The 25,873-nt window shown below is 49.8% G+C and overlaps 1 protein-coding gene across 3 annotated transcripts; it reads right to left on the minus strand.

The window, feature by feature from the left end:
- Positions 1 to 13,296: 13,296 nt before the first annotated feature.
- LOC123025779 (urokinase plasminogen activator surface receptor-like) lies at positions 13,297 to 25,822 on the minus strand. 3 transcript variants are annotated; one of them, XM_044434780.1, is made up of 8 exons: positions 24,143 to 25,822; positions 23,752 to 23,882; positions 22,031 to 22,150; positions 20,334 to 20,468; positions 18,422 to 18,562; positions 17,091 to 17,234; positions 16,567 to 16,704; positions 13,297 to 15,402 (listed from the first exon to the last, which is right to left on the minus strand). In XM_044434780.1, exons 2-8 carry the CDS (start codon positions 23,807 to 23,809, stop codon positions 15,188 to 15,190), a joined length of 951 nt encoding a protein of 316 aa, XP_044290715.1. In that variant the 5' UTR covers positions 23,810 to 23,882; positions 24,143 to 25,822; the 3' UTR covers positions 13,297 to 15,187. The 3 variants fall into 3 exon arrangements, with proteins under 3 accessions (XP_044290715.1, XP_044290714.1, XP_044290716.1); XM_044434779.1 differs by lacking the exons at positions 23,752 to 23,882; positions 24,143 to 25,822 and having other exon boundaries at positions 22,031 to 22,397; XM_044434781.1 differs by lacking the exons at positions 13,297 to 15,402; positions 23,752 to 23,882; positions 24,143 to 25,822 and adding an exon at positions 16,278 to 16,367 and having other exon boundaries at positions 22,031 to 22,399.
- Positions 25,823 to 25,873: the final 51 nt, after the last annotated feature.

The following is a 25,873-nucleotide window of genomic DNA, read 5'->3' on the forward strand; positions in this document are numbered from 1 at the left end:
AAAAATCGCATTATTATCAATGGAACTATACCCCTATTTTAGGGGTATAGTTCCATTGATAATAATGCGATTTTTAAAAGGCCTTCCCTGAGTAGCTTTCTCTGCGCATCTCATCATTTCTGCCCATTCTAAACACATTCCAACCATCCAAACCATGCCAGGGCACCTCCTTTTTCTAACCCTAACCCTACCCTGCTGCACACCCCTAACCCTAATATAGGGGTATAGTTCCATTGATAATAATGCGATTTTGAAAAAGCCTTCCTTGAGTAGCTTTTTCTGCGCAGCTCATCATTTCTGCCCATTCTAAACACATTCCAACCAAACTGGACAGGTGATCACACCTGGATGCCACAGCTGCCCTTGTTCCTAACTTCTAGAATTCTCTATTTATCTACCTTCCCTGGGTTGCCCTCTGTTGTTTTCCCTTATGGTAACCTACACACAGGTGCTTCTGTGAGGTGGGCCACACACACGCTTTAGACAAACATCACATAAACCTTCAGAGCAACCCATAAAACATAAAATGCTTAACGCCTTAAATGGGCAGTTAAGGGCTCTTTTGCCTGGAGGAAAAGCTAACTAACGTAGGTCACAAGGAATGGATTTGAGATAAGACACTTCTTGGTTTGACTCCAAATTAGACTTACACAACTTGTGGTCCACCAATTTGAGTACAACCTAATAGGAGCTACATCACATGCATGCGCGCGCGCGCGCACACACACACACACACAAAATTAATCTGGAAAGTTGGAAACTCGCTTCCCAGAGGTAGAAGCCTCTTTCAGCATCACCTGAAAATGCACACAGCTTCTGGAAGTCTTGACACCTGAATGGCCCTCTCATCCACGCAGTTTATCCTATGTTCCCCAGAGGCATGCGGTATGCTGAAGTCAGGAGTGGGCCATGTGACTCCAGGTTTCTCGGGGCCTTGAAAACCCCTCAACAGGGTCTCCTCATAAGGGGACCTCCCTTCTCCGCAGCAGCACCCACGGCTCTTCCCCATCTTGTCCACCATCTCCTGCTTGCCCTGGCAGTCACCACCAATGAGCAGAGAGAGGCAGATAGGCAAGTGGGCTGCAGCACTGAAAAGGAGTTGCAGCAACACCAGACGGTTCTCAGTGGGCCCCTGCGGCAGCTGGCACCTCAGCAAGAGCCCGACCATGCCTACCCTGTGTCAGCCTGCGTGTGACTAGCTGCCGTGATCCGGCGTTCATTGCGGTGGTGTGTGCAGAAAGGCAGAATGACTGACAAGGAGAGCGTTGGCTCTCTCCTTGTGTCCAGCAGACCCCTTTTTGCTTGTGTGCTGGCTATGCTCACATGCCATGAGCCTCCAGGCAATTCACAGCCTCAGCAGCCAAGCTGGTGTTTCTCCTTCCTTCTCCAGGCCCCACAAGCAAGACCTTGAAAAGAGGATGCTCCGCACCCCAGTACTGCCAGTCGCACTTCTCTGTCCACAGGGGTTTTGCATTGCGAAGCAGATCTCCTACTGCCACCCAGGTGATCTTTGCAACAGGGTAAGTGTCCCACCTCCCCCATGGAGAGACCCACCTTTGCTTCTTTCCTTGTGCTGCTGTCTCCTGCTCTCTGAGTGTTGCTGTTGACACAGCGGGCACACCTGGGGTGCGGCTTGACATGCAGAGGTCCCCCAGACCTCTGGTAGCCCCAGTTGGATGGTCCCCTTTGCTCCTCCCAACCTGCGGGAGCCTGACTCTGCATCCAGAATTATGTGACCTGCCGCCCAGCCTCAACAGCAGGTCTCCAATTCTAAGACTTGCAACACTCTGCAGGTGCTGCAGCCTCATCAGAGAGACAAACTGGCAACCTGCATTCAGAGAGCATCACACCAGAGGTCCAAATATCTGTATCAGCTTTCCCTTGTCTTCTGGATTCACACTGCTGAAGCATTGACTGATTCTCAGCATCCTGTTTACCTTAAACCACTGAATGGCTGCACACTTCCCACTGAGTTCCAGCAACCGGTTCCCTCCTGCTGTGGCCACTAGGCTACCCTTCCAGCATTCCCAGGATATGAGAGAGAGAAAGAGAGAGACTGCGCCTTTGAGCCTGTTCTTTCTCACCCTCCCTGCAGTCACCTACAGCACCAAGCGCAATGGAGTGGAGTGTTACAGTTGCATCGGCAGCGTAGAAGAGTGTGACAGAGGAGGCGTCCCCACTTTTCAGTGCAGAGGCACCAAAAACCGCTGCGTGGAAATCTGTCGCCAGTGGTTATCAGGTGAGCTGCCTGAGCATCTGTTTAGGATGTCTTGTCGGGACGGGCCGCTGAGCTGGCAGGCCTGCATGAGATAGGATTTGCCTGCCAAAAGGGCCCTGCAGGTTTGCTACAGAAATGCTTGCATGTTGCAAGAGGCTGCAGATTGACCTGTAGCATCTCAGTGGATGCAGGATGCCGAGCAGGCCTTTCCCTTGTCGGGTGTGAGCAGACAGTGTGCATTGCAAGGGGATTCTGAAGGCACTGTCTGTGCGAGAAGCTTAACCCCAAGTCACACTGAGGGTGTGATTCTGTGCACATTTATGCAGAAAAGGATGCCTGCATTCCCCGGCCATCCATGCGCAGAGTTGCACCTTAAGGTACCCAGCCCTTATGCACAACCACTTCAGACGAGCATTTCATCATATTGCAAAATAAAACCCAATTGTGCATCGTACAGCTCACAATACAGTGCAATTAAGTCCATAAACAAAAAGGGGAGGAAGCAGTCAAACCCAGACTGGGCTTGCAAAGTACAAATGAGTATTTGAGCATCTGTTGCCCAATCTTTGTTTTATCATAGAAATAATTATTGCTGACTGTGCAGCCCTCTGGAATGAGAAGCCGGGGGCTCTCTAGGAACACAGCTCCCTGTCCTCCTCTCGATAGGTCGAATAGCGTAAGGGTAATCCTGCCCGTCACTTAAAATCACCCTCTTCTCTCCCACCCCCACCAAGAAGCTCTTACGCCTTGTGCTTCCACAGGAACTGGCCTGGCAGAGCCCATCATCAAAGGCTGTGGCGATTATCCCCACACAGGAACCCTGCTGGCGTGCGGCATAGGAGACAGCGTCAGCTATGCAGCTGTCTGTGTCTGTGACAGATCCCGGTGCAACAACAGCTCTTTCACTGGTGCCTTTTTGGGTGTTCTTTTTTTTTTTTTTTTTTTTTGTGGGGGGTGGGCAGGAGTTGCAAATGTGTTCATACATTTTTAAGCTGACTCACAGTTCAGGAAGGGGGAACTTCAGTAAAATTTTAACACAACTTTGCATGGTAATAATTATCTCTCTGGAGTTCACTTTTTGGCCACAGGGTTGTGCCCTGAGAGGAAAAAAGGTTGCCTGGCTGGTTAAATGGGGCTTTCCTTTATTTCGTAATAAGCTTTTTCATAGGGGTTCCTTCTGAGCCTATTTCCCTAATGCCAAATAGAAATGTAAGATGTTCTGGGGGTGGGGGAATATTTTAAAAATAAAAGTGGAAAGAAACAGCAGGCATGCTTGCATTTTACGTCAGACTGCTTTTAAGAGCAGATGTCGGGGTCCAGCACCTCAGGCCCCCGAGAGCCTAATCGATCCCTCTGCTGTCCCCAGAGCACCACACCTCTTCCCCGGCCCCACTCCCTTCATGGACTGCCTGGTGATCTCCCAGCTTTCATCTCATTCTATCCCATTCCAAAAGGTTGAAATGTCTCTCTTAAGACTTAGTTCCCGGCCGTAAGAGCTTTAAGCTAAAATATTTAAATTAAAAATATTATTGTGCAGTGATGAGAAAGCTGCAATAGCTCCTGGGGACTCACTGAGAAAAGCACCCATGGGTGGCAGCACCCTAACCCTTGCCTACGGGCCTTCAGAAGAGCTGATGCTGAGCTCTCTGCACCTCCACCCACCCCCTCAGGACAGCTTTTCCCTGGGTGGGCAGAGAGAGAGAGCGGCCCCCACTGGGCTCTGCTTCCTCTGCCCCCTTGGGCAGCAGATGCCCTCTGGGTTAGTCACCCTGGCGCCAAACAGTCCTCAGGCTCCCTCCCGGCATTGGAGCGAGGAGGGGGTGAGGGCTGCCCTGCGACTGACTGCCGGAACAGTCCCATCTCTCTCTCCAGCTCCAGCCTCCCAGCATGAGACTATCAGGCAACACCCCCCTGGCCACGGTGAGCAACAGGGAAGACTGGAAACTCCGGTACCTTCGGAGCGCCTCCTCCGTTGCGCCGTTACCAGCGCTGTCCATGGCGCCCCCCTTGGGCAGGTTCAAGTTCAGCACCAAGGACAGCTCCGGGGAAGCCCAAAGGACAAGCAGCGAGACGAGACGAGACGAGACTCGCCTCACGTCCCCTGCTGAGCAGGTCTGGTAAAACCTACTTCGGAGGCTTCCCTGCGGCTTTGACTCACGTGATGCAAAACAGGCGTGCAAGTGGCATTCACGCCGTCAAGGTCATGTCTGAGTTGACCTTTCCTGGCATTCCTTCCCTCTCCATTCCAGCGTTTGCTGCCGGGAAGCGGAATGGCCTGGAGTGCTGCAGCTGCCCGGAGACGGGAAACGGCGAAGGCAGCACCGAGAACCTGCCAGGGGCAGATGCTCTGCTCTGCGTCGGGGCCATGGGCCGCTGCATGAATGTCGCAGGTGAGCAAAGAGATGCTCGAGGCCGGTGGAAGCTGTTGGGCTCTGGGCGCTCTCCACATACCTGCCTAGATCCAGTGCAAAGATACTCGTCGCAGCCTTGGCCAAGCTGGGCCAGAGCGCTTCTCATTCTGAGGGTGAGAAACTAGAATGGTATCACCACACGCAGGCAAGCATTGCACCCCAGGAGACCCAGGCCACGATCCACCGGAAGTTCTCCTGGTCAAGCCCTGCTGAATTGCATGGAACGTGCTCGAGGAGTTTTCAATTTCTGATCCCCCATCAGTGCAGCTCCTGCAAAGCAGGTAAGGTTGCCCACTCTTCCCTGGGAAGAAGATTCCTGTGCCACTGACAGGCAGAAATTCCACTGATGCAACCGCCCCCAGGTCGGAGGTGGTGGCTGAACCTGTTGAATCCCTTCCTCTTCAGTTGTTAAAGGCCGGGTGGTGCCTTGAGCAGGAAGCAAGGCAATGCTCACTCTGCCCTGCCTCAACTTCCCACCAACTGGAGCGCTGGCATGTGTCTCTCCCACTGTCACACCGTCCAATTCCTTTTGGAGACAGGGACATAAACAAGTCGTCTGCCTGGAAGACTCATGGCAGCCGCGTGTGAAGCATTCTGTGATCACTGTTCTTAGCTGGACCCATGACAGCCTTTCTTTCACCAGTAGTTTCTCTCTGACACGCACAGAAATTCATCACCCAAAGTCCTCTGGGCATGTCATTTCATTCTGCAAGTGAATGAAATTGCATAATAATAAAGGTATGGATGTCATCTGCCAAAAGGGAGGATGATGGACTTGGAGGACTTGAAAAGGGGATTAGACAAATCCATGCAGGAGGGTAAGTCTGTCAGTGGCTATAGTAGCTAGATAGAACCTCCATGTTTGGAGGCAGTTTACCTCCGATCTCCTTTTACCAGGGTGCCTGTAGGGAAGAGCTGCGGCAGGAGCAGGAAATCTGCAGTCCTTCTGCAGGACTCCAATATGCATCTGCCCCAGACCAAATGACCATTGATAGAGGACAGGGGTGGTCCCACAGCATGTAGAATGCCATCAGTTCCAATCCCAGGGCCGTGTTCTTCAAGCACCTGGCTGGACACAGGGCACTAGACTAGTCTGGCCCAGCAGGACTCTTCCTGGGTTCCTCTGCCTGACGGGCTGCGATTAACGCACTGGAACCCTGTGCCAACCCAGAGGGGTAGTGGAGGCAGGTCTTGCAGGGATGCCGCTCCCAGAGGCACTCTGAGGTCCTCTCTCATCCACACCCCCTCGGATTCCCTTGCTCCCTTGGAGCCTGGCTGCAGGCCCATGGCACCAGGGGGACAAGGGCGTTTTCCCAACAGTGCTGCATGCTCGTGAGCTGCCCCTGTTGAGTGCAAAGTGTCTGGGCTTCGTTCTGAATGGGGCATTTGGAGCCATTCGCTTTAACAAAAGACCTGCTCCTCATGAAGATGAAACTGCCGGAACTTTATGCTGAAATGAACCTCTGAAATATTGGACTCTCCTAAGCGGTGTGGATTTGAGGGTGGGGGGCACCGACACCCCTGCAAATCAAAATTGACCACTGGGTCAAAGGACAAGGCTGGACCTCCCCAGTCTTGGCTCTTCGGCAGGATGACAAAGGAGGTTACTCAAGTCCTCGTGAACCACTATAAACAGAGGGTTGCGGTGTGTGGGAGGCGGAGGTCACAAATTGTGTAGGCTTGGTCCAACTACAGGAATAGCTAGGCATCGGTAGCCTGCATGAGTGTGCCTGCATTCCAGAGAAGCACAGAAACCTACCAAACAACCAGATTTTAGCATCTGCTTCCTATCCGGAGAAGACGAAAATGGCTCAGTGCCTTTTCTCCTTGTCTGCTCCTCTCTTGCAAGACAGATTACACCCGGAACGTCAGCATCCGAGCCGGATGCGCCAACCGGCAGCTGTGCCAAGTCAGGACCTTCTACAGAGCATTGATGCCCAAGCTGCCTGTCAGTTACGTGACCTGCTGCCGGAGGCCTCTGCAACGGAGACAGGGAACAGGGTGCGGAAAGGAGCAATGCAGGCTTCGTTGCCCTGCTGGCAGCCCCACTGCTCATAGCGCTGAATTAGCTCGCAACTACTTCCCCACATGCAAAGACCCTCACCTGGTAGCTCCGTGTGACAGGGAGCTGCTACGGGGAGGACAACCCTGCCTGAGAAGCTGTGCCATTTTTGCCTGGCATTGGAACGACAACTATGCCCACCCCCCGCACCCCCCGCAGCTCACAGCAAGTCTTTACTTTGTGCTCATGAAGAGTGGCTGCACCTCAGGCCCACCGGTGAAACTTGGCCTGCCAAGATCTCCTTCCCACCCCCAGGGCCCTCCAGGAGGCCCACCTCTTGTCCCCGGTCGTTTTCCGGCTTCCGAGCTCTTGCAGAAGCATCTCCTTTCTAAAAGGTGGAAATGACTCTCTTCAGGTGACCTACTGGAGGCAAGAGGTTTAAGCTAAAACCAGCCCCCTATCTGGGGCCTTTGGGACTCAGCCCAGGTTGCCTTCAGTCCTGGCAGCCCTTTCAAATAGAGGATGAGCTTCAGAGAGTGAGCAGCTTCTGGCAGCTCTTCAGTTGGAGGACTGTGCTCTGTAAACAAGGACAACTGGCCACCCCAGCCCCAAGCCACTGAGCCACCTTTGCCTTGAGAGACCCCATATTGGCACCACATCAGGGTCAGTCTTGCCCTCCCCCCACTGTCCAGTTTCTTCTCTGGAGTAAGAGGGAAAAAGCAGGTTTTTGCAGGTACCTCTGTCCTTCCCATGTGGCAAGACCCAGCCTGGATCGTTCAGGTGTGCTCCTGTTGTTTCCCAGTTCCCAGATGTTCTAACACCCGCCTTCCTATTCTACCAAGTGTCACAAGGCTCTGCCCTTCCTGCCTCACATCTCGAAGGAGGTAACCACACGGGGCAAACCACGCCTTGTCTTGCCACCCACAACTTGTGCAGCAAGTCAGGACTATTGCTTGGGAAATTTAATGAGATTGTATGCCAGATAAATCAGGCAGCCTCCCTGAATGTGAAAAGAGCATTTCAAAATCCAAGGTTAAAAGACAGCTGCAGTTATTGGGCATTTAAAAGTACAACAACAAACTGAACATTAAAATGTCAAGTTTCCCATTTTGTACGGACTGCCTTTAATTCATCCCAGCAGACTGAAGGTGCGGGGAGAAATAAGCAGGAAAACAAAGCACTCGACTTCTGGGTTGAAAGGCAGTTGATTCCACCCTTAGCCATAGAAAGATTAGTTTCTACTCCATTTCTGCAAATTTCACACTAGCGGATGTCTTGTTTCTGGACAGCATCACCTTCAGTCCAAACCGATTACTGTTCCCAACTCTTGGAAAGTTGGGGTTTTACAAAATGCAAGTCTATACAATATTCCCCCCTCCACAAAAAAAAACAAACAAACAAACAAACCTTAGGGCTTCGGTTGGTGGATTGCAACATGCAACCGAGTTGTAATCCGACCAAAAATGGGTCGCAGCAGTGAATGGCACTACAAGCATTTCTGGAGCAAGAAATTTGGGGAAGGAGGGCATTACTCAGTGGTTTGGAGAATAAGTCAGGGAAAATTCCTTTCAGTTTCCTGCCCATCAACCCCAAAGGGTGAACTCAGGCCAGCCAGGATCACTCCATCTTGCCTACCTTGCAGGTTTGTTGTGATGCAAAAATGGAAGGCTGACCCTGTGCATTGCTCCTAGTTCCTTGGGGTAAATAAAATACCAAATTAATGCTGCACATGAACAAGGACAAAGAAATACAGAGATATGTTGATGGAAAACAGGGAGGGAGAAGGTACAACCTCCCTCGTCATCACCTCCAGCAGCCATCCCAGCAGGCTGTACAGAAGCAGCGGAGAGCAGGAAGAAGGGACTTGCCAGCAGCCCTGCTGAAAGAACTGCCTTTTCCCTCTTCCCTCCCCATTCTTTTTCCTCACGTGCTGTGTCACTTTTCAGATGCTAAGCCTGTAGGCAGGGACTGTCTTGCTTTAACAATTATAGGTAAGCTGCTCTGGGAAATTTTTGGCTAACGAGCAGGATAAAAATATTTCAAATAATAGTTAAGGCAAAAATAACACGGGGGAAGATACTGAAAAGGTTGCCAGATTGAAGTTAAAGATTTAGAGGCACTGAAGCCTGGAGCTTTGAAGCCTACAGTTTTCCAGTTGCGGGTTTCAAAGGGTGTTTGTGGACACTTCTGTGTAAACTTCTCAGTGGTTCCCCAGGACAAAGAAAAGTAATGGCAGACAAGCTCGTTGAAAGATGCGTTTGGTCTGCAGAGCAGTTCGGGGTCTATTCTTGGTTGCATTATCAACTGCTGGGGAAGGAAGTGCAACCCGGCCTCCTCTCTTGCTACAAACTTGCCCAGGTATTAATATCTGCCGGAGGGGCTTTTTGTGGGTACCACGGGGCATGAGCCCCTTTTCTCCAGCCTTCAGGAAACAACTAACTCCTGCGTTGCCCCCAGACTCTGAAATAGCACTTCTATAGGAAGCACGATCAGTCCCCACTCTTTGGCCTTTTGAAAGTGTGTAAAACATACAACTTCTTGGTTGAGCCGCTTAGGACACTACCCTGCAGCGGCTAGAAACTGTCCACATGAGGTCAGAGATCCCACTCTGACCAAGCTCAGAAACGCATCCCAAGGTCAGCGCTGAAACGGTGCCCTTGGACCACCCGCCTTCTGCCCTCACATCTGGCAGGGTCTTTCCAGGGGCAGGACATGACGGGGTGGGGGTGGGGGTGGGGAGGTGCCCTGGGCGATAAAGCATCTCCCCTTCTTGGGAGCAGGCACAAATTCCAGTTGAAACCGGCCAGCTAAGGTTCTGCAGGGTGGAAAAAGCAGAGAGGCCCTGAGCCGCCACACACCTCCCATCCTCAGTCGGATGCCTGCAGTCCACCCAGTTGGAAGGGTTACAAGCGGCCCACAGGCGTCCTTTTCCTATTTTAATGCATTTATTGTTCTTGCTTTTGTTGTTTCAGGGTTTTGTCATAATGGTTGTGCATTGCCTTGGGTTTTTGTCTTTCTTCTAGCAGATAAGCCTGGATAGAAATGTTAATAATCAATCCACATGTCAATTAATAGAGGTCAAAGAGAACTTTCCAGCTCCCCTTCCAGGTCCAGATGCCTTTCCAGCATGCAGGGGGTTCCTTGGTGGACCCCAGAGGTGCATCTGGCCAGACCCTGAGTCCAAAGGCCACCCAGAGGGGGGCAGCAGATGGGGGCCAAGGAAGCGAGTTCCATTTTATTTCTGCAGTCATAATGGCGTTATCATTTCAGTGCACTTAAAATACACACCTGCACATGCTCAGAGGCTTTGTTGTCTAAGAGCTGAGGAGCATTCTGGCAAGCCATTGCACTGCATGGCATTTGCTATCAGGTGCCCCACAAGCAACACAATACGCAAGGCCAGGGGTCGGCAACCCACGGTTCCGGAGCCGCACGTGGCTCTTGAATCCCTCTGCTGCGGCTCCGTCGCCCAAAATACGTGTAACCGAGGCTCCGAGTTACAAAATACCAATGGGTGATGATGAGGCGCCCACTCAGGAAGGCCACGCTAGCAGGTTAAGGAAATTGCTACATTCCTCTGCTAAACAAGCTTCCTGCAGGCTCTCATGTTACGGGGAACCCTGCTGAAAAGATTTCCTTTGTCCAAATATAATCTCCTTCCTCTGAATGATAAAAGCTGCGCTTGGGACCTTTCACAATTCACAGCACTTGACTGTTTATCTGCTAATCAGTCACTAAACACACCTATATCTCCAGCACAGTGGATCTGCGGGATCCACGCCGATTCCCCCCCCCCCGCCCCCCGTAGGCCAACCATGGATAAATTGAAGTTTCTGAAGAAAACCAAACGTTTAATGATACATGGGTAGAATCATTTGCTTTTACTGCTGATGAACTTACGGGGTTTGCTGTTTAATGCATGCAGCCCTTTAGCACTGACTTTGACTCTTCAGGAAGCTGTTCTCCTATTCAAAATATATGAAAGGAGTCCTACTAGTTCATAATGTAAGATTAAAAATAACAGTTTTTAGCGACTGAACAAGAGCTGCTGCTAAATCATAATGGAGATATACATAGCATTAAGGTAAAAAACGATATATGCAGTGTTATCTTCATTTTAGATGTCAAAAGGGTTCTGTGGCTCCTGGAGTTTTCTTTTGTGTGGGAAACGGGTCCAAATGGCTCCGTTGAGTGTTAAAGGTTGTCCACCCTGCGCAAGGCTGTTCCAAGGAAGCCCCGGGGCCAGGACACACAGAGGCTAAAAGGAGCTCGCTGGACTACAGCAGGCACACAAGAATCACATCCAGAGGTGCTCTCTGTCCAGTCAGACGGCTGGTCCATCCAGGCCCCACGTTGTCAACACTGACTGGCAATAGCGACCCTCCAAATTGCCAACAGGTCCTTTTCCGGCCCTCTCCGAAGGGCCAGGAATCACATCCGGGACCCTCAGAATGCGACACCTGTGATGCGTGACACAAAAGCCTGCTGCGCGCATTTTAGTGCGGGTTTGTTCTGCTACCGAAAGCTCATTTGTCCATGTCTCCATGGGGGGAAAATGGGGGGGGGGGGAACGCTGAAGGAAGGCAAAGGGCCATATAGGGGACTCTGCATCCAAAGCAAACCAGGCCCTAGGAGCAATCCAAAATTAAGCTGAGCTTAATTTTACCCCTGTGGCAGAAGTTCAAATAAGCCTCTCTTTCTGGGTGCTCTTACCTGAGACTCAGGCTGCAGGCTCCTTTCCAGGTAGGTCCCTGCATCTTCTATCCTGGAGTGACTCAGTTTCTCATTTCACAGGCGCTTCCCCTGCATTCCTGCTTTAGGCTAGGATCCTCAAAGCTTGGCTCAAACTGCTCTTAAAAGAATGACGACAGCCCCAGCTCCTGATCGTGACGGATCTGGAGCTGGCAAACTGAGGCTCCAACTCTCAGTGCTTAGCAGGACACCCACAGTGGCTTTCCCTCTTCCAGGGTTCAGGAGCGCCTCCCGTAATAAGTAGCCATACCTCATCATTATCATAATTGCCTTGCGCTGTGGGATGGTACTGCCCTTTGGCTGCTGCTCAGTCCTGAAACTTCAAATCGAGTTTGAGGCAAGACCAGGAATAGCATCCTGCAGCAAAAGGGGAAGGAGGAGTCAGCTATGGAGAAATGTATTGAAGAAAATGCCCATAAGCTTTCGTGGACTAGAATAAATTGATGCGCGTGTACAACACGCACGCTTAGATGCACGAATGGATGTTGCAGAAGGTAAGCAGTGGAGGCACCTGGAAATGCAGTGCAAAAAGCACGGGCTGCGATGATTCGGTGGACGCAGGGGGGCCACACCTCAAGCTCAAGGGCCAGCTGTGCCTGTCAGGATTCCCAGGCAGCCACTGCCTCCAATCCACCCATGAATGGCCTTATATTAAGCTAAAGCAGCACTGCAAATTTAGAAAAAGAGAACTCCACACACAAAATGCTGTGGATGGTTCCCGTTTGCTCATGAACAAAGCTCAGCTCCTGAGGTTTCTCTATGGCTCTTCTAGAATTTGCCAGTGCTGTCATTTCCTTGTAGATCTACATTTTACGAAGCCCTCCTTTTTTTCTGTTTTCTGGTACTCATCACATCATTGCCGGGAAGTCACCCTATTACGATGCTGTCATGATGCCTTATTTTTAGGTTGTCCTCATCATTCACCTTGCAGCTCTGCCTTGTTTGGACTTCCATCTGCACGGCTTAAGAGGTGCGGCACCTGTTTTCTTGCTTTGTTGCATAAACCGGTTCGCCCTGTTCGCTTGATTTGCTCAGGATGCTGGCGCTCAGGTGCCGGCTGGATCTATTTCAAGCAAGCGTGCAAGGACCTCATTCTGCCTGAGGGCTGAGTTCCACGTCAGAGCTCTCAGGGGCCGCACTCCAGGAGTGAATGGGGCCCAATGCGAAAGGGGCAGGGTGGCAGGAGCAAAAATTCCAGTATACTGTGTTTGAATCTCTTACTGCCATGGCTAAGCCTTAGAAGGGACTTTCGGCCTTTCTGAATTGTGGAGACAGGGACTGTACTCCATTTGGGAGCAAGGGGGAACCTGAAGGGCCAGGCTGGGACCCCAGGCAGGCCAGATTTGGCCCCCAGGCCTGGGGTTCAACACCCCTGGATTAAAGGATTGGGTGCCACCTGCCTGCCTGCATGCTGAAGCTCTCGGAATGAAACTTGTCTCTTGCTAAAATGGGGCCCAGGTCACAGGGGAAGGAAGAAAACTCTGCTAGGATAGCCCTAAGACAGCCTCTGCCACCAGTCTGGGCCAGTGTTGTACTGGTCTACAGACAGTGACCTAGTGCAGAAAAAGGCAGCTTCCTGTAGTCTTAGTTTTGGGACTGGATCTGGCTAGTTTTCTGGTTCTCATCAAACAGAACATGCGCAAGGACTGGAGGAAGAGGGAGACCCTGTGTGACGAGAGATGGCAAAAATGTGTAGTACCTAAGCGAGGTGGGAATTTGTGCTTGTAAGAAAAAAAGCTAACATTCCCAAAGTTTAAGCATGGCACAAGAAGCTTTGGGAACTGCCGTATCCTCTTTTCCCACAGCATAGCAAAGATGCAGTACCTGTTTTCCACTACCAATGTTAGAAGGGGCAGTAAAGGCCAGAGAAATAAACAGACTTCACACTTGCACACAAACACACACTGCCAAAAACGATGGGCTAGGCCAGCTATTTAGGGCAGGTTTCACTTCCCATGGAGCACACGCATAATTATTATGCTCATCCTTGTGTCTAGTAAAACAGGTTGTGAAGATTTCAGAGCAAGACAAAATCCTGCCAAACCAGCTTGTACAGAGGATGAAACTACACACCGCAGGCTGCCATGATCCTGCTTTCCAGTTGCCCTCAGTTCTAGGGGGGAAATGGTCATCTGCCACCCAATTTACGCTTCCTTGTGACGATCATAATTGCAATTCCACTTTTCAGTCCTGAAGGACCCCCAGGGAGACTTGCATTCAATGCCGTTTAACGTAATTGCGCAAGAGCTGTCGCTGTTCTCTCGGACACCTGCCGTCCCTTTGGAACGGCCTGTCTTCCTTGGCTTTCTTCCCCAAACCCAGTTCTGATTAGGTCGCGGAGGTTCTTCCCATCAGAATCCACCTCTGGCTGATGTCGCTTGGAGGGTCTGCTGCTTTGCTGGGCATTCTCCTTCCTCACCGCCACGAAGCTGGGCCTCGCTTGAGCCAAATCTGCCCTGTTACCGTGTTTGCAGTGCTTCCCTCTCCCTCATGCACACGGTTCTCCTTCAATCAGGTGACCATCCATCACAACTCAATTGACCTCGACTGGCAAACCCAAGAGCCAAAATTAAGCCTCTTTAAAGATGCTCTTGGATCGAGAGCTTTGCTGGACATCATCACATCTTGTGGAAATGAATGGCACAGTTTAACTAAGTGCTGTGTAAAAAAAGGACTCCTTTTCCCCGTCTTGTGTCTTCTGCCAATCTTCCTCATGGGGTGACCCCACTAGCTTGGAACCATTCTTATATAGCATATGCCACAAGATCCTCAAATCCAATGCATTATAGGAGGCAGGTATTTATCTTCCAATGTTGTCATATCAGTCTTTTTGCTGCCCAAAAGAGCAAGGAGAATCCACTTCCCTTGCCTTTTATTAATTTCCATGAAGCAGATAAAAACTTTAAAACAGGGTGCACATCAATGAATATTAAAGACTGTTCCAGTACAAAATTTATCCATGTAATAGCCCCCTCTCAAAAAGAAGCAACTTCTTGACGTTTCCAAAATATATGTTTAAAAGAAGCATTAGCTTCTTCTTTCGCTGCATTAGCTCAGCATTTAGCAGAATTAGGCAATCCCTTATAAAAGAGCTATTGCAGTGCCCAAAAGGAGTGAAACAAACACACAGCCTAAGATCCGTAGATCCTGGCGGCAGATCTCAGGGCAGCATTCCACAGATTAGGAATTCTGTGGTGGTGCAGTTGTTCAAATTCCCAGATGTGCCATGTATCCACCAAGATTAGGGACTCCCAAGTCTAATCCATTTAAGTCCCTAAATTAAATGAAGTTGATTAAATTACATTCCTGTACTCCATCTTAAGCTTTTTCCCATGCAGACTTCATACTTTCAGCATCACCGGCCTTTCCTCTTGTTGCCGCCCCTCCCCGCCCCCCAACCTGGCTTTCAGAAATATCTAATCCAGTGAGGAAACCCTTGAAAGTTTGCCCACCATTTCGCACATATTTGATCAGTCCTAGTAAAGGTATTGCCGGGCTTTGGATTTGCATTCCTCAGCATCAGTCAGGCGCTTTTCACTGACCCCTGCAGGGAAGAGAGACTCTCGCAGAAAATTGGGCTTTGCATTGTCGATGTGGCAGCATGGCAGCCTCACTCGCTAGATGGTGTGGCTCATATGAATGTTGTGCATGAAAACAGAAGAAAGAAAAAGGGGTGCTGTAAAATAAATGTTCCTCGGAGCAGATGCAGGAGCTGAGTTTGGATTGCAGCTGCGAGAAAAGCGAACCATCAGCGCAGACACCAGCCTTCACCAAAAGGTCATGCCTCTCCTGCAAGGGTTTGTCCTACTGATATGCCCATGCGATCAGTGCGAGCCACAAGGCGAAAGCCGTCCCCATAGCTCGCAGCTCCGGGACAGGGCATCCCGCCCGGTTGCAGAGGGAATCTTTGCAGCACGCTGCATGGGCCTTCTGCCTCATCAGACCCAAGTCCAGGTGCCTTGTGCATGTGCTCTCTGTCGCACAGCCCTTCAGGATAGTCACAGGAGAGTCCCTGTTTTCTGGAAAAACAGCATAGAGTCAGATTTGTGGCGCTGCCTTCAAAGTGAGCCCGCAGCGCATTCTACCGAAGGAGCGCTAGGCGGCGAAAGAGCCCCAGAAATTAAGCAACTGCCTTTGTGGAACACTCGACCCACTTGCCTCTTAAGCTACTCTGGGAAAAGATCTCGTATATTAAAGAGCTGCTTCTTCCTTTGATTTTAAGGCTTCATTTTATTGGACAGCAGCATCCTGTTTTCATTTAGTCACTGCATGGATTGCTTAGGAATGAATCACTGGGTTTCACTGTATGTTTTGCCAGGGGAAAATAACAAAAGTAATTTAGAAACAGAAACAGAGAAACAGTGTGTGTCAGAAGGGGCCTCCTGAGCCAACTAGTCTGACCCCCGGCTCCAGCCAGCTCCACTCATGACATGCCTACCATGTGCATGTCCAGCCTATCCTTAAACACCCTCACCAGTGGGGCTTCAGCCACCTCCCGTGGAAGCCCATTCCTCAGGGTCCTAACTGTCAGGAAGCACTTCCTGGCATCCACCCTAAATCTTGGTTCCCTGAGCTTTGCTCCATTGGAACATGTCCTGCCCTCCACTGCAGTGGAAAAATGCATGGGTCGTGTCCCACCTCCGCGTGGCACCCCCTCACGTTACCTGTACATCACTAACAGGTCCCCTCAGAGTCTCCTCCTCTCCAGGCTGGAAAGACCCAGCTCCCTCAGTCTCCCCTCATACGGCTTCCCCTGCAAACCAGCCACCATCCTAGTGGCCCTTCACTGCACTGACTCCAACCTTGCTATGCCCCTCTCGTAACGAGGGGCCCAGAATTGAACATGATACTCCAGCAGCAGGCACACCAGAGTCGTACAGAATGGCAGTAATACCTCTCTTCCTCTAGAAGCCACACTTCTGGCTATTTACAGCAATGCACTTCTCCAGATGGCAGCTCAAACGCTGCAGCTCTTCAGAAGTTCCTGCAAACAGGGAGGGCTCAGAGAAGGCGGTCTTTCAGGGAGCCGAACCCCAAGAGCACAAGATGTTAATAGCACTCTAGCAGGACACACTGGGGGCCTAACCTGGGAGCCAAAAGGTGAATTGCAGCTGGACCTCTTTGAGTTACAGGGGCACTGCTGTCTTTTAAGTCGGCTCAGGTTTTCCTGGGCCCTTCCTTACCGTTGGTAATGACATGCAGGCATCGATCCATAATTCCCATGCAGTTCAAAAGCTCCAGTCTCTTGGGGTCACACTCCCCTTTCCCCGTCTCCCGACAGGTATAGCATTGCAATCCGTTACTCCGACCGGGAGTTAGAGCTGCAGAGCAAACCAGAAAGAGCCTCTAGCAGGACGGTCTTTTCTATCGGCTGCAACTGCTGAAAATGGAAGCTAAGTAGCATTTGGTGGAGCACCTTCCCCACCTGGCTGGTGCCCAGGTGCGTTGGGCTACAAGTCTCATCATCCCTCGCCCAACGCATCTAGAGGGCACTAGGTTGGGGAAGGCAGAGACAGTTCAAATGCCTTCCTGCTGTGCCCATTTGTTTCGACGGGGCTTGGCCTGGGTCCTTCCCCATGGACTGTGCCTTCAATTATGAATGTTATCACATTCTGATTATCCAGTGGGAATCATTTGGTGTAGGGATGGCAAACCCAGCTGTTTCTGCACCTCGATCGGTCCATCAGTGCAGTACTATAGTAATTACCTGTAAAATTTCCATTGTTACAGTTGGAATTAGTGCAAACCCTTTGGTCAACATATGCAAAATCCTTGCCGATTTGGTACGCCGCCACCACACTCGTAAAGGAAGCGTTTCCACAGCCCTTAATGATGCGCTCCAGCTGTTCATCTGGGGAAGGCAAGCATCAAGTGTTACAGAGCAACCGTGTTTGGAAGGTCAGCCCAAAAGGTTTTGTGCCGTCTTCCTCTGGTTCACATCTATCTCTACTTTAAGTTACCTGGAGGAGCGCTTCATACATGCCCTCCCGCCCCTTGAGATCAGCGGGAGAGGCCCTCCTCCGGGAGCCCTCCGTGAAAGACATCAGGAGGGTGAGTACCCGGAGGAGGGCCTTCTCTGCGGTGGCGCCCCATGTATGGCATGCGCTCCCCAGAGAGGTTCACCTGGCGCCGTCATTATTTGTTTTTTGGCGCCAGGCCAAGACCCTTTTATTCAAACGTGATTTTAATTGTTAGTATTATTTATTTATTTTATTCTTTGGCCAGGGCAACTTAATTTATACTGTTAAATTATATTGTTTTATAGGATGTTATTTATTTATGCTTGTGAGCCGCCCCGAGGCTTCGGCGAATGGGGCAGCATAGAAGTTCCCTAAATAAATAAATAAGTACATTTACTATTTCACTAAATCCGAACCAGAGCTTTTCCAGAGGGTATGTGGATGTGTGTTTCAAAATGCAGTCATTGCTCCGTTGTTACTCTAAGTTGTTTGCAGGAACTTGAATGAGGTTGCTACTTTCTTCCCCGCTGGACTCTTCAGTACTGCTAAGGCATTGGCTTTCTGGGAAAGAGGTGCCTTTTCACAGCTTCGGCTGGTATGCCAGCTACACCTGCCTCCCACTGTGGAACTCGAGGTGGCACCATGCATCTCCCGGGTGGTCTCCCCTCCACACTCAGGCCAGCCCTAGACTTGCTTAGCTTCAGCACAATGGGAACCTTCTGCACCTACAGACCACACTCTCAGCCACATAAAGCCCTAAGCAACTTGGGACCAGCTTATCCTGGCGGCTTTCTCGCTCCTTATCTCCCGGTCTGACCTCTGTAATTATCTGAGAAAGCACCTCTGGGGGTACCACACGCTCTGGAGGTTCACAAAAAGCATTCCGAGTTGCAGCATCCCCCTCAGATGTGCTTCCCTCGTTGCCATAAGATAAGACCCATCTTGAAGCTCATCTCTTTGCATGGATGATCCCTGAGGCGTGGCCCAGGCAGCGACGGTTTCTCACACAACCCCCCGTGCCTGCCGTGCTTCTGTAGAATCATCTTGCCCAAGCGCATGAACATGCACTGTGCAATACCTGGCAGGAACTGCTGAGAAATCTGCACACACCGGTTCCTGGAATCGTAACACGGCTCCGAAGGAGCGTTCTGGCCACAGTCGTCTTTGTCCCCAATGCAGCTCTGGCAGGTCACGCCATTTGGGGATCCGCTAAAATTGGCTGTTGGAAACAGAGGGGTGGTGGGAGGAAAGAACGAAATTATCAAATTCTTAGTCAGTTATGCTGGCAGATGTTGCTGGGCAAAAGTTGGCCAACTTGCTTTTGGTTTAGAGCGTTTAGTCAGGTATCAGAAAAACTCACTCATTTAAGAACAGACCGAAGACTATCATGTCCGCTCAACTTCCACAAAGCCAAGAAATTGGAAGCTAAGACGCAGCCCTTCCATGCACCCACTTTTTCCCTTGGGCTTTCAGTCCCAAATTCAGACAGGGAACAGGGAGTGGCCGGACCATCAAAGATACCTCACATTACAGGCCTGGCATTGCTTCACGCAGCACCTGAACCTTGCAATATTGCTAGATGAATCTTCTTGACAATTGACCAACACCTGGTTGTTCATGATGCTGCACAAAATCATGACTGACCATGAGAGACCAGCCCAAACTTCTTTCCTGGCCCTGTGGACTTTCGGACAACATGAGAGAGCCTTAAACGAGCAGCTTGGTTCATCACTGAATTCCCCTAGGGTTGAAAAAGGACTCTGAAAAAGCATTTTGAAATAAACCAAGCCATGAACGAAAGCAAAGGAGTCATTAATAGAGAGATGTGTACCAGTGAATGAATGAACAATTTATCAGATTTATATCCTGTTTTTTTCTTTTAAAGAACTCAAAGCCGTTCACGTCATTCTCCGCAATGACCATGCCATGAGGTGGGCTGGGCTGAGAGTTTGGGACTGGCCCAAAGTCACCCAGTTGGCTCCATGGCTGAGCAGGGACTAAAACTCAGATTGCCTGAGTCCCAGACTCACACTCTTAACCACTATACCACACTGCCTCGTGTTCCTGTTCATTCCAAAGAGCTTACCCTGAACAGGAATCCAACCTCCTTCCCCTCTTCATCAGAGGGCGAGTGGTCTCCCTTCTTAGCTGCCAGTTCCTTGCTAGCTTGCTCTCTTTTAAAATGTAAACAGGAATTGCAGAATTGCTCTCAAACCTAAGACTGGCAGCATTCTAGTTTCAGAGTGAAACTGAGCTTCCCTGATGTAACTTTGCCAATAGCAGGAAAATGATGTTTAAACTGCAAATGAGAATTTCACCCAACTAATAACAAGAGAGAATTTTATTTTGCCCTCTGTGGTGGTGCAGGGAAGGGCAGCGTGGAGATATGCAGTTCTGGAGCTCGGAAGCAGCAGGGCAACTGGGATTTTCCTTGTGCAAGAAAGTGACTGAGGGAATTAACAAAGCTTTTGTTTTGTTTGCGACATTAAGGAAACCTGAGAATGAGGAGAGTAATCCAGCAGGGTCCAGATACATCTTTCTTTTTCTTTGCTGGAGCTCCAAGGTCAAACTAGCACTTTCAGCTTCTCTGCAGGAAGGTTTGCGCGTCTGGAGCCAAGCTGCAGGTTACATTTCAGCTGGATGAAGCCTTCCCTTTGCCTCTTGTTTGGAAAGCCAAGAGGTGCAGGTGGGGGACAGAATGGAGTCTCCTAGAAAAGGGTGCGGCTGGCTTGAGCAAAACCTCAAACGGAAGCACTCCACACACTGCAATATTTTGTTGCAGCTCTCCCTTGCGATTTTTGGCACCTGATTTGCTTTACTGGACCGCTGTGGCACAGACTATCTATTTCCAAGGAGCTGCCTTTGGTCAATGCAGATGCTTCTGCTGAGACGTTGCAGGTCCACATGATTCGGAACTCACCGACAAATGCAGGGCATCATCACACACACACCGCACCCAGATACATCCACTGCCATTCTTTTCTGCATACCAGGATAGAGCAGCGGCTCACACAGATCCGTGGAGCAGCAGTGTAACGTCCTGGAGAGCAATCCCACGTTCCCGTCATGATAGCGCCGGCAGCTCTCCGAGGTTCCACATCCCCGCTTCACTGTCCTCGCCATCACTGCAGGGAGAACCAGAAAGAGGAGGCATTGCCTCTGGGCAGCAAACAAGCCCAGCTGAGGCCTTCTGCTGCCTGGTGAGTCACCTTTGAAGGCTGGGGACTAGGGGTTAGAGAGGAATATTTGATGGATCAAATGCAGCCACCCCGGGGGGGGGGGGTCACTAGGGCCACAGTCCTGAATCTCTCACTCGGAGCCCGAGATCTCTGGGTGGCCCCCTGCCCCACCCCTCTGCTGCCCCTCTGGAATCAGGGTGCAAGCACCCCGCTACATCCCAGGCCCAAGCATGGGGCTCCCCTTTGACACGTGTGCCTCACCGCCTGCCCCCTGCTGCACGGATCTCCCCACCTGCATTCTCTCCCCTCCCCACAGAAATTTTTCAAGGGGTGCTCTTGGAAGGGAAGGTCCTTTAAAGATGGGGAGGGGGAGAGAGAGACTTTAGAGCGCATGAAAGGCGTTGGGCTTGACCTATAAAGCCCTAAACAGCTTGAGACCTCTCTATCTGATGGAGGACCTCTCCCCACCACAACCCAGTCAAGCTCTGGGGCCTGCCCCCCCTGCCCCGCCAAAGGGAGACTCGGTTGGGGGCAACCAGGAGAAGGGCCTTCTTACTGCTGGCCCCACATTATGGAATTCCCTCCCCGCTGAGGCCTGTGCAGCACCAGGGAAAGACTGTCCTCTATGGCAGGGCATGTAATTCACTTACTGGGGCTTGGTTAGGTGCTTGCATGGATTGTCTGATTAATTCGTATAAGCACTGTAAATGTTTATATGCTTTTTAATATGTAATGAAAACTGTACGTGATAACCTTTTGTGAATTTGTAATGGTGTTTGTATTTTTATATTGTATTTTTCTGTGCTGCTATGAACTGCCCAGACAGCACCAGCTATTGGACGGTATGCGAATTTGAATGGATAAATCGGTCCGTGGGGATTAGTGCCTCTTTCGTCCCATGGGCCGGAGCCGCTGATCGTTTCAGTCTCTGGTACCAACCCTGGTAGCTGGCAAAGGTGAAGGAAATCTGAGCTTGTGCTTCTACCTGGAAAGGAGAAGGCTTGAATTCCAAGGACATGGTGCTGCTTTTGGCAAAACCCTTTGCAAGTCGACCCCATCCTATCTCAGCAATCACGATCTTGCCCCACACTGAGTTAGGCCACTGGTCTGTCTGACCCAGCAGGGCATATGGCCCCAGCCATGAGCTAGAGAGGCATCCATGAATGTGCCAGGGGCTGAATTCAACGCTGAAGATGCTCTCGGCAGCCGGATTGCAGGCGTGGAGGGACTGAAGGCCAAAATGGGTGAGCAGAAAGTCAACAGAGGGAGGCCAAATTAGTAAAAATACCGGCACGTTGTAGCTTAAACTTTTCCTGCCAGTAGCTACACCACAAGGGAGAGATGCCAGCATTTGGAAAAGGAGGGAAACATGATGAAGGACCTCGGAAGGCTGGACTGTGGCCCCAGGAAATGCAGCTTTGACCTTGGTGCAGATGCAGGGACGACCGCTGACTCCTGCCAAGGGACTCCCACCCTTCCAAAGGCTGCTGATGACACGCAGCACTTACAATAGTGAACATCCTTGATCTCAAAGAAGCACGAGTCTTGCTGAGGCTTGCAGACCTCCACGTCGGTCTCCGTGCACTTTCCTATCCTGTTCACACACCTCTTGCATCGCAGGCTGTTGGCTAGAGGAGGACATGCAGACAGAGTCAGCGAAAGCCCGTGGCCTTGCATCAGCTGAATGCAAGAAGGGGCTTCGTATAAGGGTCTGCACAGGCTCCACAGGAACACCCATGATCCCATCTCCAATTCAGAAAGGAGAAATACTTTTCACTCACCCTTTCCTTATCACGACAAGCTAAATCGTGATTTATTTTTCAGCGCCAGGCCAAGACCTTTTTATTCAAACAGCATTTTAATAATGTTTAATATGTATATATTTTAATTGTGCAGCCAGTGTGTTTCCAGGTTTTAAATGTAATTGTTATTGTTTTATTTATTTCTGTGAGCCATCCCGAGGCTATGTAGCAAGGGGACGGCATATAAAAACTTTAAATAAATAAATAAATCCAAAGTGCTCTAATTATGAGGAAAGGGAGAAGCAAGAGGAGCTCTTAATGACAACTGTTGGGAAATGCAGATAAATCCTGGCAGGAAAGGGTTGCTTAGATGTGCCTTTGTCTTATGAAATCAAAGCTGCACCCCATTCTCAGAGGGCACCAGCATGCCAAGCCAGGTCGCTGTTTAGTGCTGCTGTTACTTTAAGAAGATAGCATTCGCAGCTGGACTGAGAAGCTGCTGGAGGCGAACACTACAAGTGAGGAAGCGCCCGTGTGCTCATCAGCTGCAGAAAAGCTGAAACAATGGTGTCCATCTGTTTCTGAATGGCCCCACCTAAGCATCTCGTCCCACAGACGCAAGCACCTGCACAGTGGAGTTGCCAACCCAGATTTCCTGAACGGTTCCTCCATCGGACACATTGGCATGTTCAAACAGGATCCAAGCTGCAAAGAGGTCTACTCAATTGACAGGTCAATAAAGCAATCAGTGATGTTTTCCATACTGTTGTTACCAGCATTTCTGACCGGTTTAGGACATTATGTCATGCCTAAAGGCATCAGGATGCTATTGTACCAAGATTATCTGGAAACTTAACACTCTGTATTGGTGTATGTGACTAGCGGGTTGTAAAAGTGTCTGTACGTGGGCTGTGAATTTGTAGGTGGCCGTGAGAAGCCGGTAGCACACTGTCGTACGTAACTGCAGGGGGCCTGGGTGATCTTCCAATAAAACTGCTGAGGTTCAAGGCAAAAGGGGTCTTTCCTGACTGAACCCGGTGATCCATGTTGTGGCTGCCATCAAGACTTCCCAACACACCCAAAAACATCCCCATCCCCTTCCCTGCACGTCAACCAGAAAATCACCTCTCCTGCAGTCACATAACTAAGCAACCAGCAATGCAAACCTGTATATGTTTTCCAAGAAGTAAGAGTCACCACTGAGTGGGACTTGTTTTCTTGTCAGGGCATACAGAATGTCAAACTAATCACAAAAGGAAAGGAACTCCTCTACCTCCATGTAGGTAAAGCACTGCTAAAGCCCATATTTTCCAACAAATGAAGAGGACTAGAAACATATTTAGCTACGAATCTTCCATAGTGCAAACAGACAAGCATCACTGATGCTAGTAGGGCTTGCACCAGAGATGTTCACGGTGGATCAAACCCTTCCCCTGCTTCCTCACAACACAGACACCCCCCCATAGACCAATGCATCCCCCACTCACCCATGCCAAGACAGAAAAGGAGGGTTGCAAGGGACCCAAACTTCATATTAACTTTCATAGCGAATGAGGAAGAGCAGAAAAATCCAGCTCGCTTCACTTCTCACAGTGCCAACTTCAGAAATATCTCAGGCCTTCAAAACAGAAAGTGTTAGTTGCCCTGTAGTCACGGGGACAGTCAAAATTAGCCGAGGGAAAATGGACAATTGCTTATACTCGAAGTTTCTAATGTTCTCCTCCCTCCTTATAACATGTGGGATCAGATGTGCTTTCAAAGTCCATGAAGGGACTTGGAAATGGGACATTTCAGCACATTTCATTTTAGGTTGTTTATACTGCAAGGGACCCTGTGGCGAAGGGCTGAGGGGCTTCTGAACTCCATCTCGGTGCTTACCTGCTGTGGCTGATTTTGCAAAGAAAAATGGATCTTCTTGGCAAAGTTCCCCAGCAAAAGTGGCAGAGCTTGGGAGTCAGTTTACCACACAGGGACCAACTTGCTTCTGCTGGCATCCCCAGCCAAAGAAACACCACTTGCTTCGGGGAATTTTCATGTCCTTCTCATCTTCTCTGCCTTTTGTGGGAAGTTCGCATTCTCGTTTGCAATACATATTAAGTACTGTGAAATCTAGTCGCTTCCTCCCCTGCCCACACCACTTGAAACCACGGTTTTTTTGTGTGAAAACAAACTCCACTGAGAGCATCGTATGAAATTGGGACATGCGATTTCCACAGGACAGGCTGTTACAAGCCTTGCGCCTTTGCAAGAGAGCAATCTTAGGAAATCTCAGAAAGCTGTGATGAGTTTCCTGAAATACGTTGTGAGATGGAAGAACCCTGATCTGGATTACTGCAGTGGGACTGCTTTTGAAAATGTCCAGCTAGCCGAAAACAGAGCTGCAAGACTGCGAATGGAGAGTGGCTAATTCGATCCTACTGTACCGCTACTTCCCCATCTGTACTGGCTGCCACTGCATGTTTGGGTCCCAGTCAAAGAACTGGTATTAGCATTCAAAGCCCTGGACTGTTTGGGAGCAGGTTGCCTGATCACCTTTTCTCATAAATACTTGCCCAGAACCCAAGACCTTCCTCAGAAATTCTGCTGAAGGAAGTGAGGTCAAGAGGCTTTTCCGTGATGGCACCCTCACTGCAGAACGAGCTGCTCAGAGGTGCAATCCTGGTACCTTGCATGGCATTGTGCTCCTTCTGGACCACGATGAAGGTCTCCGTATTCTCCCCGACGTGTTAGCTTTGTTTTAAATCTGTTGCTGTAATTGAAGTACTATTAGCATTGCCACTAGTTTGGTTTTTGCTTTTCTTTTATACTGATGTTTTAACACATTAAACTTTCATACTGTGTCTTATGGTGTATTTTGTGGTTGTGTTGGGAAGCACACAGGGAGTTTTGACTATTGGGTGGTTTAGAAACGCAATTTAAAACACACGTAAGCACACATACAGTGAATATTATGGGAGTGAATTTGCGTAGGACCTTACCTTTAGTAGAGCTGTTTCTGGAAAGGAGGACCCATAGCCCTGCTTTTTAATGGGCTAATGTCCTGCTTTAAACACTTAATTTTAGTGAGGTTCTGGAAGGCTCTCTTTCATTGATTAACCTCCTCTTGGTAACTGCTTTGAGTATATTTTTTTAAAGGATTATTCTTTTTGGCTAAGTGATCCAGCCAATCAGAGAACAAGTCACCAGTATCACACGATCATCACACCATATGGATTGGCCATATGAAATAGTGAAGCCAAATTTTTTTGCTTCCATCTTAACAGAAGAAAACTTTCATCCCACATTTCAGCCCTCCAAAATTATCTCTAAAACCGAAGGGAGTGTGTTTCATAAGGACTTTTTTCATGGCCACCTTCTACTCCCCTTTTTTGCCTGTCTTACTAATTAATTTTTGTTGTGAACTACTAACATTTGGGGGCTGATATACAGAGCACCTCCAGATGCTAAAAGGGTTAAAGCTGGGATAAGAAACGTGAGCCCCTCAGGATGAGCTGGACCCCCAGCTCCTGGAACCGTGATAGGGGTTGCAAGTTCAACAAGATCGAGACAATTGTTCGAAATAAATTATTATTAATAACCAAGGAGATAAGAAAAGGGTCCGTAGAAGCT

The sequence above is a fragment of the Varanus komodoensis genome, unplaced genomic scaffold, assembly GCF_004798865.1.
Source record: "Varanus komodoensis strain SLA01 unplaced genomic scaffold, ASM479886v1 scaffold29_1, whole genome shotgun sequence".
Classification (NCBI taxonomy): domain Eukaryota; kingdom Metazoa; phylum Chordata; class Lepidosauria; order Squamata; family Varanidae; genus Varanus; species Varanus komodoensis.

Excerpts from the sequence above, each read along its gene's own strand:
- LOC123025779 (XM_044434779.1), bottom strand. The coding sequence starts at position 22,268 with ATGGGATCATGGGTGTTCCTGTGGAGCCTGTGCAGACCCTTATACGAA. Across the intron at positions 17,235-18,421 it reads TTCTCAGCAGTTCCTGCCAG|ATGAACAGCTGGAGCGCATC; the intron begins GTATTGCACAGT and ends TGCCTTCCCCAG. Across the intron at positions 16,705-17,090 it reads TAACAATGGAAATTTTACAG|CTCTAACTCCCGGTCGGAGT; the intron begins GTAATTACTATA and ends TTTGCTCTGCAG.